Below are 13,350 nucleotides of genomic sequence, written 5' to 3'. Positions count from 1 at the left end.
ACTGTTTCAGATCCCGGCATTTTTCTCATTTTATGAGATTGGTGCCGTTCACCTAGGCAGGAATTCTCACAGATAGTACTTAGTCTAGATTCTATACTTTGTAATTGAATCATCCATTCTTGCAAGCTTTACTCTCAACAGGTATGATTTCAACATTTTCCAAACAATAAGAGACTGTTAAATTCTGGGAAGGCACAGAACAATTGTTCAAGTTTTATATTTATTTGTAAAAGAGCGAGATGAGGTCTGATTTTAGGTTTTGAGGACAAATAATGCAATTGATGGAACTTGAAATACATCTTTAAATCGGGCGTGGAAGTGGCTAACACAAGCTGACCTGAGAATATCATCAAGTGAAAGCATAAAATGGGACAAACACGGGCGAATTGGTCTGCTGAAGGATAAGTAAGGATAGAATCCGAGTATTGCTTAATGCGGTTGTGGATAAGAAGAAAAGGATAATGAGGTTTTAAATGATTCTAAGATGGATGTTGAGGCTTTAGGTAATGCAAAAGGCTGGTCAAGTCGATTTATGAGATTGGGGTATATCGATGGGCAAAACAGATGTGATAGAGATCGAGCGTTCGTCTTGATCCTCGTCATTTTCTTCGACTAGATCCCTGCTCTTGAGCTTCTTGTGGTCAAAACTCTTGACCAACTTGTAACTCTCGGCGGGATTGGCTGGCGATCTCATGAAAGTTGACAGAGTTTGAGTCGAGCTGAACGGAGACATGGTAAAAATAAATTGATCTTCGGTTATGTCGATTTTCGGCGAAGCAACCAAATTAAATGGTGAATCCTGTTCTGTTGAGATCGATCGTACCTCTCGAGAGTTGTTAACGCTATAGGGTTGTTCGCGAGATCCACCACAGTTCTCTTTGCCCACAGAGTCACAGGAATGATAAACTGATTTTCCATATCGCTTGTTGGTTCGGCTATAACCCGATGGAATGTTGTTCAATGTGTTCGAGTTCGAAAAAACTTGTGACAACTCGGTCTGATCGGTTATAATCCGCTTTACAAATTTACCTGTTTTGGGCCTTGAAGCTACAAAAGAAGAGAGATCAATTGGAATCAGTCAAACTTGATAAGGCAAGATAATAGAAAAATAGCAAAACATTTTGTAGATCTCCAACTCCAAAATCATAAAGCCCACAAGGAAACTCCACGCCAGGAAGAAGGCAGAAAAAGAAGTCTTACCGTCGTAGTCTAATCCGACGAGAAATCTGTTGCTAACCAAGTGAAAGGATTGAGGCTCGGAGCTCAATGAGAGGCGTTGTTTGAAGTGATGATAATCGTATTCAAAGTTTTGAGGGAAAGTGCGCTTCCCGGTGGGTCCTGGATGTGAATCCATTTCATTGGTACTGCAGCAAGGCTTCGAGAGTTTTGATCTGAGCAGCAGGTCTTCGTTTTTTCTCTTTTTCCTTTGCATCACTCCGATTGTTCTGAGGGTGGTTATGACCGGCGAAATCGTCGTCTTTGTCTTGAGGGAGTGCACATAGTTAGATGAGCAGCAAGATCTAATTAAGGTCGGGTAGAAGAGTCGGTGGCATTGACAGTCTTTTGTCATTTTTTTCTTCAACAATAGTATGTGGAGTGTGACGAGAAGGCTCTATCGAACGGAACTTGTGGTTAGATAGAAGCAGTTCAATTGAAACTAGGCAGTCTCAAGAGGTTACATGTGATAAATAATTATCTAGTGGTTAAGTGCAAACCAGGATTGACAGGGAAAGAAAGAAGTGGATTGGCTATTTATTTATTTAGCTTGGGATACACACAGATTGCACTGTCGGATGCTTGAAAATAGGCGATGTCGATTTTGGGATGGTTCATGAGAGGAGCAGGGCGCGTGAAGTTGCAGCAGGCAAGACCGGATGGGTAAATTATCTCCTTCTAGATTCATGAAAGCAAAGGGCCCTCGACCCTCCCTTTTTAGATAAATAAATCCATAGATCAATAAAGATGGAGTCATTGTGTGTGGACACGCTCTGAGAATCGATCCCCAAAGGTAGGTATGCACCATGGCAGGTGTATTTGTTTGAATATTGAAAGACTGTATGGATAGTCATCATAGGAGGAACTCGACTGACCTTGAAATATAGGGGCGTCTAGGTGCTAGGCCGCTGGAGACATAATCAGATCAGAAGGGAAATGTATTTTCCTCGCAGGCTGTTCCTCCCCCTTCCCCTTGAGCTAACATTTTAAACTCCTGACCACGCAAGTCTTTCAAATGATGCCCGATTGATTTCAGGGATTGTATTGGTATGAATGAGGGCAGGTTCGGAACAAGCGAATGTGAATGTGAAGCGGGTCCTGTCAGCTTCGATCGGGGAATATCCTATCATTCTTCCCTAATTGTTGACTGTCAAAGAGTGAAGCGGCAATCATACAAACAAACATTTATGACGGTTTGTGCTCCGAAAGGTTCCGTACCAAGTTGAACAGACAGAGTTACTGAAATAAAGTGTGTGATGATTGATTTGCCAGGGAAGCCTGCCACATCGGGGGGTTCTTCGGATGGCCTGAACTATCTAACTTTTCCCTCGGGGGAGCGCAGCGAACTTAACACAAGTCCCTCAGAGCATCCGCATCCGTTGCTAAGTTAGTCTGGACTAACTACACGGCGGGGGTGCTTCCTGGCCCGCGCGTTTGTGGAGACGACGGGATCACCGGCTCAGTGAAATCCACGTGGATTTCACTGCTCCCCCCGTCGTCTCCACCCTCCCGTGGAAAATGCGTGGAGACGACGGGTCCACCCGCCTGGGATTTCCACGTCATTACGATGGGGAAAATGACGAGGATTCCACAGCTGCCCCTGGGATCCCGGTGAAAACTGTCCCCGCGAGTTCCTCGTCGTTCTCAAACTTAACTAAGTCCCTCCCGAGGGAGGCCGAAGGCCCCCTCTGGGAGGGACTTATGCCTTATCGGTGAAATTTGCCTGAGAGAAATGACAATAATCCTTACCTTTTTATGCTAAGGCCCCTGCACAGTGCTGCCTTGGTGTAATCACCCTCTACATTTACACTTAGACTCTTGAGATGCCTGGCTATCTCCTGCCACCTTTGTGTACATTTTTCTTCTTCCCAAACCCAAGATACAAGGCATGTAGTAAAAAAACTTCATGCTGGCAAAAACAGTTGAGGTATAATTGTTTTTCAAATGAGCTCCCTCGGAATCTTGAGTGAACAGGCCCAAATGCATTTTCTCACGCAGTTGGTTGGCAAGGCTGGACATCAGTCCTGGATACCTGTCATTTTTTTCCCTGAGGAAAGCGTATGGATTTACACTAAAATGATGTTTTACGGACCTCAGACTTGGCTTTTGCAACCCACCAACTTCAATGTGTTATTATGAGCAAGGAATGATGAAATTTGATGATCTTAGATCATCAAAAATTAGCCAAGATGCAAGGCTTTCTTAATATCCAAAAATATTGGTGAAATCTTCGGAGGTAAGGGAGCTATTGCAACATTTGTTGAAAATGGCGTTTTTGGCCATTCCTCTCAGGCCTAAATCACCGATACCGCATAAGTCCCTCCGGTGGAGGCGCGAAGCGCCTCCACCCTCGGACTTAGCTAAGTTTGCGTCGTTCTCAACAACAAGGAACCCACGGATGCCCTTGCATTGCCGGTGTTAGGGTTATTTCAGTGATATCGGCTGGGTCGTGTGCGTCTTGAAGACAATCAACGGCTCCCAAGGGAAGCAACAACTTTATCCCCGGCCTCGCCACCCCGCCCTCTGACCCTTCAGTCCCACTTCCTCACGGCCCCCGGAGGTGGGCACAGCTGGGTGGCTTGCTTCAATGCATTTCATCCTAGCCGGGCAATGCTCAAGGTGAGCATTCACATCCCTCCCCCTTAAAAAAACCAAAAACTCACATCCTGGCTTTCTAGTTGGCCGCTAACAGGAAGGGAATCACCGGCCGGCTGTTCAGCGCTGGCTACAAATACCTCTCCAAGGCGCCCGGCTCCGCAACCAGCTCCTCATCCACCCCCGAGCACCGCTACAACCCCACCACCTGCTCATCCCTCTTGCCCTCAAATACCCCTTGCTCATCATCATCCTCTCTTACTAGGTATCCCCACCAAAGCCAAGAAGCCCAAACCCGCCGTCTGGCCGACTTCTCATTCATGCTAGGCGGCTACAAGTTTGCCAGCCAGATGTACAACTATCTGCGCAAGGACACATTCAACGACCAAGCCTGGTCGTACTACTCGTCGCACTAACAACCCCCCCCCCCCCCCCAAGTCAGCTGACAATCTTCCTCTGGTCAAAGGGACAGTACAACGACCTCACCTCGGGCCTGATTTACGAGCAAGTAGCCCGGATCGTCCCGCCCCGCCAGGTGGCGCTATATATACACCATCCTGGCCGCCCATCGCTACGCGTCTGCCAAGCAGAACTGGCTCTTGAAGGTCTGCCTCCAACAGGCACCCCAGTTTGTCGGCTGGGCGCGGATCAAAGAGTACATCGACCACAAGATGGCTCACATGGCTGAGCTCAACGCCAATTGGCCCGCGGCGCTTGTCCGCTACTGGAACGTGCTGCGGCGAAGGATCCTCTCGGGCGCTGGAGATGCGGACAATGATGAGCTCTATCTCACCAAATTCAGAGTGCTGTATCCAGTAAGACTCGTCTTCCTCCTACTGCAAGACCATCTCATCTCACGATCCTTGATCTGTAGAGGGCTATCAAGGCCAATCCGTCCCTGGAACTCCCAAGGATCAAGGATATCTCCCTGTTCGACGTCGAGCGCTGCAAGATCCGTGTGCCCCACCAGAACCATCTTCGGGTGTATCCAGACATTGATCCAGCCATGTGGGAAGAGCTCGGCGCACAAATGTGAAGTTCAGATTTGATTTGTTGATTGAGTGTTTGCAAGGGATGAAGAAGAAAGGGACCCGCCGCCCCATCTCATTTCTCTCACTTTTCTTTTATTTCTTTCTTCTCTTTGTGATTTGTTTTTTTATCTATCAATCCCTTTTTTTTATGTTTTTACAATGATATGCAATGCAGCGTGTGGTACCACATTCTGCAATATTACCCGCGTTTTTGATCCACTCCGCGGACCACCTTTGGTGGTCCCACGGAAAGCTGAGGCACCTGGTGTACCCGCGCGTGGGTATCACAGTATTCCTTGGGGAGCCCACGGTTGAAGGAGCCGTGATCCACCCGTGGGCCCAAGCTTCACGTCGTGATCACAGGGATTCCACGGGGATTCCACGCGGAGCCAAAAGCTGCCGTGGAATCCACGGGTGATCCTCCCGGTGGTGACCCCGTGATTCCCTGGACCTCCAGCCGCTGGTCCGACCTTGCGGGCGGCCACCACGTGGAGTCCTTGTGGAATCCGCGTGATTTCCACGTGGATGGACTCCCCGGGTGTAGCTTGGATTACGGTCAGAGTAGGCTAATCCGAGTGGCCGACCGCATTGGTGTACATAGATTGGGAAGTCCGAGGCTGTTGGAGATTATGTGATTAGGTGCCTGTATGGTGTGTGTTTGGCACCTAAACACATAGAGTTCATGCCATTGAGCATGATGCATATGCATTTTAGAGGTTAGTCCAAGGACTAGTGGGGGCTAGATTTATACCCCACTAGCTCCAAACCAAGCTCCGGGTCAAGTTGATCCCCGGTTGATCCAACCCGATGCAGTTGCGGGGTCGAACTAAGAGCATTTCCACCGCGGGCCCTAAATCCAAGCTTAACCAAGCCTCTCTGGAGGAGAGTCCCGCAGGGTCTCTGTCTTACAGAGAGGCTTGCCCCCAAGCCACCGATTTTGGCGTGAGAGCTGACGAGCCTGGGGCCCTACCAACCCCCATTTTTCCTTTGATCCATATATCTCACATCCATTTTTGGCTCAATAGGGACATGAGTGGTGCGGCCTTGTAGGCTAGCTTCTTGCGCAGGCAGCCATCCACTAATCAGCTTTTTGTCCCCCCAGCTGGCCGCTGGATACCCTTGCAAATTCACTGCTGAGCTTGCTCCAACAAATCAAGTTTTTTTTCCAACTCCTGTACATCAAGCATACCAATATGAATATTATGCATTGATCATGAATTGAGAAGTGAACTTGTTCAAACATATGCATTTTCATGTAATTACAAGCAGAAAATACTGCTTCCATGCACTTACCATAGATGCAGAAGTGTACAATCATTCCCAAAATCTTGGAAGCTTGATTTTACAAGATTTGTAACTTCAAGACCGTTTAAGATAAAAATATGTGGCCTATGTAGGTTTGAAGGCCAGATTCAGGGCTTCAATCTGGCACCAGGGAGGCCTGATTGGCCCGCAGGACGCAATTTTAGTGTGGTGTCAAGGTTTGACACCAGCCAAATGGGTTGAGGTGGTCCTCAGCGCTCACGCCGAATTTCCCCGCTTACTCCCAAGTCCCTCCTAGGGGCGCCAGCCTGCCAACTCAAAAGGGAGGACTGACTAAGTTCGCCCTAAATCAGGGCCCTAGTTGGAAATTTCAGGAGTTTACCGCCTCAACCCAACCCACCGCGGGCGCTATTTGCGTCAAAAATTTACGGCTGTCCCTAAATATTGACCTTGAGTCCCTACATGTAGGGACTCACTAGGGACTCATTCATCCCCACCTCAACTCCCTTTCACACATCAAACTCCTTGTGAAACTACAGCTCACACCCCCGAATGTACAATCCCTTCACATGATGGCCAAGGCAGGCTGGCCATCAAGAGGTACTCCCCTCGATGGCCCGTTTTTTCCGGTCATCAATAGGAGTACATTCTCCCCTCAATGGCCGTTTCCTTCTGGTCATTGAGAGGAGTACATACTCCCTTTGATGGTTGGTTCCTTCCGGTCATTGAGAGGAGTACATACCCCCCTTGATGTCCAGTTCCTTTCAGTCATCAAGAGGATAATCCCCATGATGACCGGAACAAACTGGTCTGTTCTGATCATTGAGGGGAGTTGGCCAGTTTGTTCCAATTATTGAGGGGAGTATATACTCCCCACGATGACCGGTGTAGGACTCCAGGGATGGATGGGTAATCGAAGTTCCTTTTGAGGGGGAAATAAATTGTATGAATAGGTTGAAAGGCTATTACAATCTACGGGTGGTTTGAAAGACCTGCCCCTCTAATAGTACTATGCAAATAACCAAGAGTCTTGTAATCAATATTTAAGAAAATGTGGCAGATTCCAAGATAGCTCTTACTTTTATATAGTAATCTCTATCAGACCTAAATATCTAATTCAATGTGTTTTTAGACCGGTTATAACTAAGGATAACGTGGTTTGTTATGGTGAAGTTCCTCTACTGTTGTTGCTGTTATAATTTGTACTACTACTTCTACTACTACTACTACTACTAATATGCTAATAAGGAGAATGGGTTGTTGGTTGGTTGGTTGGTTGGTTGTTGGTTTGTTGGTTGGTTGTTGGTTTGTTGTTGGTTGGTTGGTTGGTTGTTGATTGTGGGTTCTACTACTGCACTAACACTCTACTGACTGACTGACTCTACGCTACTCAAGACTACTACTGCTAAACTACTACTGCTAAACTATCTTATGTGACCAGACCTCTGTAGGTTGATGATCCCCCCAAAAAGAGAAATTATGGGGGGGAGAAGAGCTCCTTTTATAATGAAGAGTGAGGGATTTTAGCTCCAGGGGAATGTGTTTGAGAGAATTTAGCTGCAGGGGATCTCAGTTGCACAGCATATGTACACCTGTACTGCACAGCCACCCAAACAATGAGGGAATTATGCTGCAGTGACACTATTTGTACACCTTATCTGCCTGCATATATTGCGCTGCCTGATGTCATGCGTTGCTATGTACCCAAGCCACCTTCCATATCCTTCAGAATATGTTGCTATGTAACCAAGCCACCTTCCATGCACGCTGCACCCAACTAGAATACTCCTCCTTTCCACGATTTGGGGGTCAAAGCCTCTCTCTGGTCCTCCTTCCTTCCTCCTCCCTCGTCCTCGTATCCACGTCGTGTATTCTTCCGTCCAATCCGCCGCGGTGACCAAAGGGTGTATGTATGTAAATGTTGTAACTGTTGTGTAAGATTATCTCCTCCTCTTGTAATGGGTTCCACCTGTATGTAACTGTACTATCCCAATACCTTTGCATATGTCCTTTTGGCATTGCAACAGGCACAGAACACCACATCCCCCCCCAACTTAATGCTGTCCGCAGCGTTCCTGTTGAAATGCCAAAAGACTCGTGCCGTAACTAGATGATGTTCCGCAACAAAAAAAACAATCCTGTTGTCCAAAGTCGAAAATATTACTGGTTTTCTTTGTCTTCCTCCTGTCTCTTTTCGTCTTCTTCTTCTTCTTGATCCTCTTCTTCTTCTTCTTGATCCTCGTCTTCTTCTTCTTGATCCTCTTCTTCTTCTTCCCTATCCTCCTCTTGTATTCGTCCTCTGGGATAATGTTAAGATGATGTTATAATTTCTATGTGATAAATATGTAATTCTGTAAGACTGTTGAGCGAGGCTACCAGTCTTTGCTATATGATGATTTGTATATACAGTGATGATAATGTGATGATAAGATATTGTGTGATGAAAGAGATATTGTGTGATGAAAGAGATAATGAAATTACAACTGGGCCGAATGGGCCTATTTATACTAATGCCCACCACTGGTGGGTGTGAATTAACCCGGTGGGTCCTCCCCTCCTATCAAAGCATTTGAGCACGCTTGCTTTCTCAGTGCGTTTCACTTGCTTCACTCTGTACTTACCAAGAGTCACTCGCCTTCTCTTGACGATTGTGCGCTCAGCAATCAGTGCTTTTCTTTTCCTTGCATTCATTCTGAATGCTACTTTGACATTCTCGGCTAACACTTGCGCATTCGCATCTATGAGCGCAGCGAGCTCCTGACTTGACCATTTAGCCTGCTTGGCTGCTTTTCGTCTGCTGTGTTGCTCTCGACGGTACCTTAGTGCCATCCGCACATGCTGAGCATGTTCGGTGGCCTGTAGTTCGGGTAGACGGGGATCGTCTATCTCTAGTTCGGTAGATCAAATGCGTGACGGTTCCTGTGACATGTCGTGTGTGACACTTGCTGATGATTGGGTCGAAAGCACACACAAACTGGCTGAGGCCCGTTGTTCAACACACCCCCTTGCTTTCGGCGCGATCATCGACAACGGTAACAACCCCATCATCGATGAGAACTTGGTGTGTTTTTCGCGATCCAATGCTTTGGTAAAGATGTCGGCGACCATTTCGTCTGTTGGTACGTATTCTATTTGAATTTCCTTATTTATTACCAGATCTTTGGTGAAATTGTAGTGTACTCCAATATGTTTGGTCCTTGCGTGGTATACTGGGTTTTTGGCTAACTGAATTGCACCTTGGTTGTCCGACCAGATTTTTGTCTTTTCAGATACAGCACGATGTATGTCAAATGTCAGTTTCCGGAGCCATTGTGCCTCTTGCGATGCTGAAAGGTACGCTCTATATTCTGCTTCCGTTGATGAGGAACTTGGTCCTCCTAGCTTTTTGCTCCGCCACGACACGAGTCCTCGTCCGCATTGGAAGTTGTATCCGCTTGTTGATAAACTATGGTCGTCTTCTGCCCAACTCGAATCAACATACCCTTCTATTTCATGACCGCTTCCGGCTTGATACAGTATTCCCCAGTCCTGCGATCCTTTCAAATATCGAACAACTCGTTTAAAAGCTGTCCAGTGAGTGTCATTTGGGTTTTCAAGAAACTGTGATAGCTTTCCGACCGCGTATGTTATGTCTGGCCTTGTACATTGGGATAGATAATTTAATGATCCTATGGCTGACCGGTAATCCAATCCTCTTTCTCTGAACTGTTCAGATTCTTCGGGTGTTGACTTAACGAGCTTGATATTTGATTGCATTGGGGTACCGGTTGTCTTGCCGTCCTCTAAGCCGTACTCCTCTACTAACCCTTTGATATAATGTTCTTGATTTACAAACATCCTCCCGTCATCAAGATATTCTATCTTCATCCCTAGAATATGTTGTGCTAATCCTAAGTCTTTGATTTTAAAGGTTTTTCCTAGTTCGCTGATGAGATTATCTGTGTTTTCTCCCACCAGTATCAAGTCGTCTACCCAAGCAAAAGCTAAGTCTCCTGCGTTCGAAATTAATAAGCAAGGATCAGCATCACTTATCCTGTATCCTTTACTGATGAACCAGTCCGTCATGGTGGTGTACCACCCTCTTGCTGCTTGTTTTAAACCGTACAGGGTTTTCTTAAGCTTTATGACAAAACCTTCGGGCTGATCGATCAGCGAACGGGCTAGCTCCCTTGTGTAAGCTTCTTGCTTAGTTTCTTTTAACCAATCTACAAACCCTTCGGGTATACTGATGTATACGGCTTCTTCGTCTTCTAGTTTTGAGTTTAAATAGGCTGTCACAAAGTCCGCCTGTCTGGGTTTGATTCCTAGTTGCGTTGCGTGGTTTAAGATGTATCGCATAGTGCTTAAGCGTCCGGTAGGTGAGAAAGTCTCTTCGTAATCGATTCCTTCTTTTTGTTTGAAACCTCTTGCCACGCATCTGGCCTTGTATCTTTTTAGGGCTCCCTCGGTGTCGAATTTCTTGTTTAGGACCCATCTCGTATTAATTAATGTTTTATTTTTGTCTCTTTTTTCTTTAGGTACGATCTCGAAGACACCGTTTTCTACGATTGAGTCTAATTCAGCAAAGATAGCTTTTCTCCAAGCTGGCCATTCAGTTGATTTGTTGGCTGTTTGGAAACTGTCAGGTACTATGGCGTTTTCTTTTACAAAGGTCTGGAGTGCCATCGCTTCACCATGGGATTCATCTTTTTCGAATTCTTGTTTAGCTGCTATGTAGGTTGTCCAGTTCCCGTATCTATCTACTGGTTTTCTTTCTCTGTTGCTTGATCTGACCTTCTGTTGTGTTTGATTTACCGAAGGCTGACTATTAATGACTTCTTTCTCACTCTCACCCCCTTCATTCATAGTCGGCGGTGGTAAGTCAGCTGTTTCTTCGATTTTTGGTTCTGCCGTTTCCGGCTGGGGTTCTTCTGCTTCAAATTCGTCAACAAATATATCCCCCATGTCATTGTTCCCGACATGGAAAGTTACATCTCTGGATCTAATTACTTTGCCTGTCTCTGGGTCCCAGATTCGATAGGACCTCATATCCTCGTCAAAGCCTATCAGGATCCCTTTTCGACATCTCGGATCCAATTTTCCAATGTTCTGGTAATGATGTATGCTGTAGAGTACCTCTGATCCTACAGGTTTGATGTTGGTTAGTCTTGGTTCTATTCCCCACATTTTTAAGAAGGGATTAGTCTTCTGATTTCGGTTATACAAAAAAACAGCTGTTGACACCAATTCTGCCCATAGGTGTTTTGGTACTTCAGCATCAATCCTGATCGTCCGGGCTTTTTCCATAATGGTGCGGTTCATTCGCTCCGCCGTCCCATTGTTTTGCGGTGTATTTCTAGTGGTTATTAGATGAGAAATCCCCTTATCCCCGAGCCATTGGGCCATGCTTTGATTGACGAACTCGCCTCCCCCGTCAGTGATTATTCTTTTAACTTTTCTTTCTAGTTTATTTTCTACTTGGTTGACAACTTTCTTTAGTTCATCCTTGGCTTGACTTTTTACCTTGAGTATTCTTATCCATGCATATCGGCTAGCAGTGTCTACGACGGTTAGGAAATAACGGGATCCTCCGAGAGACGCCGGCGAGATTGGTCCTACAAGATCAGCCGAGAGTTCCTCCCCTACTGTATCCGTTCGTTCGCGCTTCTTTGAAAATGGTTGTCTGGTCTGTTTCCCCAGTCGACACGCCTCACATTCTTTGTGTCCGCCTGGATGTCCCATGCTTCTGTGTTCTTCTAGACTGATTTGGCACGTGTTTCTTTTGCGTTCTAGATTAGGAAATGGTAGTCGGTTGCTTATTTTTCCATCAAACAGCCTTTTTCCGTCGACTGTGACTTCGAAATTGTTTCCGCTGATTTTTCTAATCTGCGCACCTCCATTCCACAGAGAAGTCTGTGAAATTAAACAATACGGCAACAAGGGGACATAGTATGCATTGCGTAAATTGATAGTGTTATTGTTAGCTGTAAGTACAACATCCCCTTTCCCTAGTATCTCAACGCTTCTTCCGACTTCACCTATATCGACCTTTCCCTTATGTTCGGTATAGTTTACAAAATCTTCCTTATTGTTAAACATGTGGTCTGATGCTCCAGAGTCCAGTATGATCGAGTCCGCGGAAGCCATCACGTTATTTGCTACAATGATACCGGTCAGAGCTTGATGAGCGTTAATTTCTTCTTCGCTATAGAAACCGTCGTTTCCGAGGTTCCCAAATAATTCTAGTTCAGTTCCAATGGGATCATAGAAGCTGATCTCATCTTCGTCGGTTTCTTCTTCCTTTATAGCTATGAAAGAAACGTTCATTCCTTCGGTCTCTCCTATATTCGCCTTGGGAGGTGCAAATTTATAGTTGGTCCATGGCTTTCGGCATTCCTTTGCCGAGTGTCCAGGTATGTCACAGTTGTAACATTTCCCCATTCTGCGTGTTCCTTGCTGTTGCTGACCGACCATTGCGATCTTGTCGGTCTTCTTTAATTTAAATTGTAAATAATCTTTCTCTATTTTGCTGATGACATCCTCGGTTTTCAATGTTCCGCTATCTTGGATGATGATTCGGACCAGCGATTCGAACTCTTTGGGTAGCTTCTTCAAGATTAGTAAGGCTAAGACTTGCTCCTTTACATCGAGTCCTGATGTGCGAATCTTGCTGATGCCGTTGCGAACCTCTTTAACAAATTCCTTTGTTTCCTTGAACTCTAAGTCAATAAACTCGCCTAGCGCGAGCATCTGGTGGTGAGCTTCGCTTCCTGCATATTTCTTTTTAAAAAGCTCCCATAATTCAAGGCCTTCGCCTTCTTTGTCGGTCCCGAGTTCGCTATTGACTATGGCGATGTGTTCCTCATCAAGGTGTTTCATGATGAGTATGTATAGTTTCATTTTCTTCTCGGCAACGCCTTCGACCGGTTCTCGTTTGACTAACGGTAAGCATCCCAAGCCGTACATTTCGGCGCGCATCATGGTTGCCCATGTGGCGTAGTTTTTGTTGTTGAGCCTGTAACGTTTGGTTTCAGTGGCGGATTCCATTTCGCGGTGTCAAAGTTTTGTAGTCGGTAGGGGTAAGGTGACCGTACTGATAATGTGTTAAGATGATGTTATAATTTCTATGTGATAAATATGTAATTCTGTAAGACTGTTGAGCGAGGCTACCAGTCTTTGCTATATGATGATTTGTATATACAGTGATGATAATGTGATGATAAGATATTGTGTGATGAAAGAGATATTGTGTGATGAAAGAGATAAT

General features: G+C 45.8%; 2 protein-coding genes across 2 annotated transcripts; one reads left to right on the top strand and one right to left on the bottom strand.

Moving 5' to 3' along the window:
- Positions 1 to 520: 520 nt before the first annotated feature.
- PtA15_15A410 (uncharacterized protein) lies at positions 521 to 1,570 on the bottom strand (the record flags this gene model as incomplete). The annotated part of the gene is made up of 2 exons (XM_053163614.1): positions 521 to 1,047; positions 1,201 to 1,570. The coding sequence occupies 2 exons, from the start codon at positions 1,568 to 1,570 to the stop codon at positions 521 to 523; spliced, it is 897 nt and encodes a 298-aa protein (XP_053027571.1).
- A 2,232-nt stretch (positions 1,571 to 3,802) lies between these two features.
- On the top strand, positions 3,803 to 4,846 carry PtA15_15A409 (uncharacterized protein; the record flags this gene model as incomplete). The annotated part of the gene is made up of 4 exons (XM_053163612.1): positions 3,803 to 3,834; positions 3,908 to 4,207; positions 4,346 to 4,625; positions 4,685 to 4,846. 4 exons carry the CDS (start codon positions 3,803 to 3,805, stop codon positions 4,844 to 4,846), a joined length of 774 nt encoding a protein of 257 aa, XP_053027570.1.
- Between the last annotated feature and the right edge of the window lie 8,504 nt (positions 4,847 to 13,350).

Source organism: Puccinia triticina, chromosome 15A, assembly GCF_026914185.1.
Source record: "Puccinia triticina chromosome 15A, complete sequence".
In the NCBI taxonomy this organism is placed as follows: Eukaryota; Fungi; Basidiomycota; class Pucciniomycetes; order Pucciniales; family Pucciniaceae; genus Puccinia; species Puccinia triticina.
The sequence above is the reverse complement of the archived record's forward strand: the minus strand, read 5'-3'. Positions and strand labels throughout refer to the sequence as shown.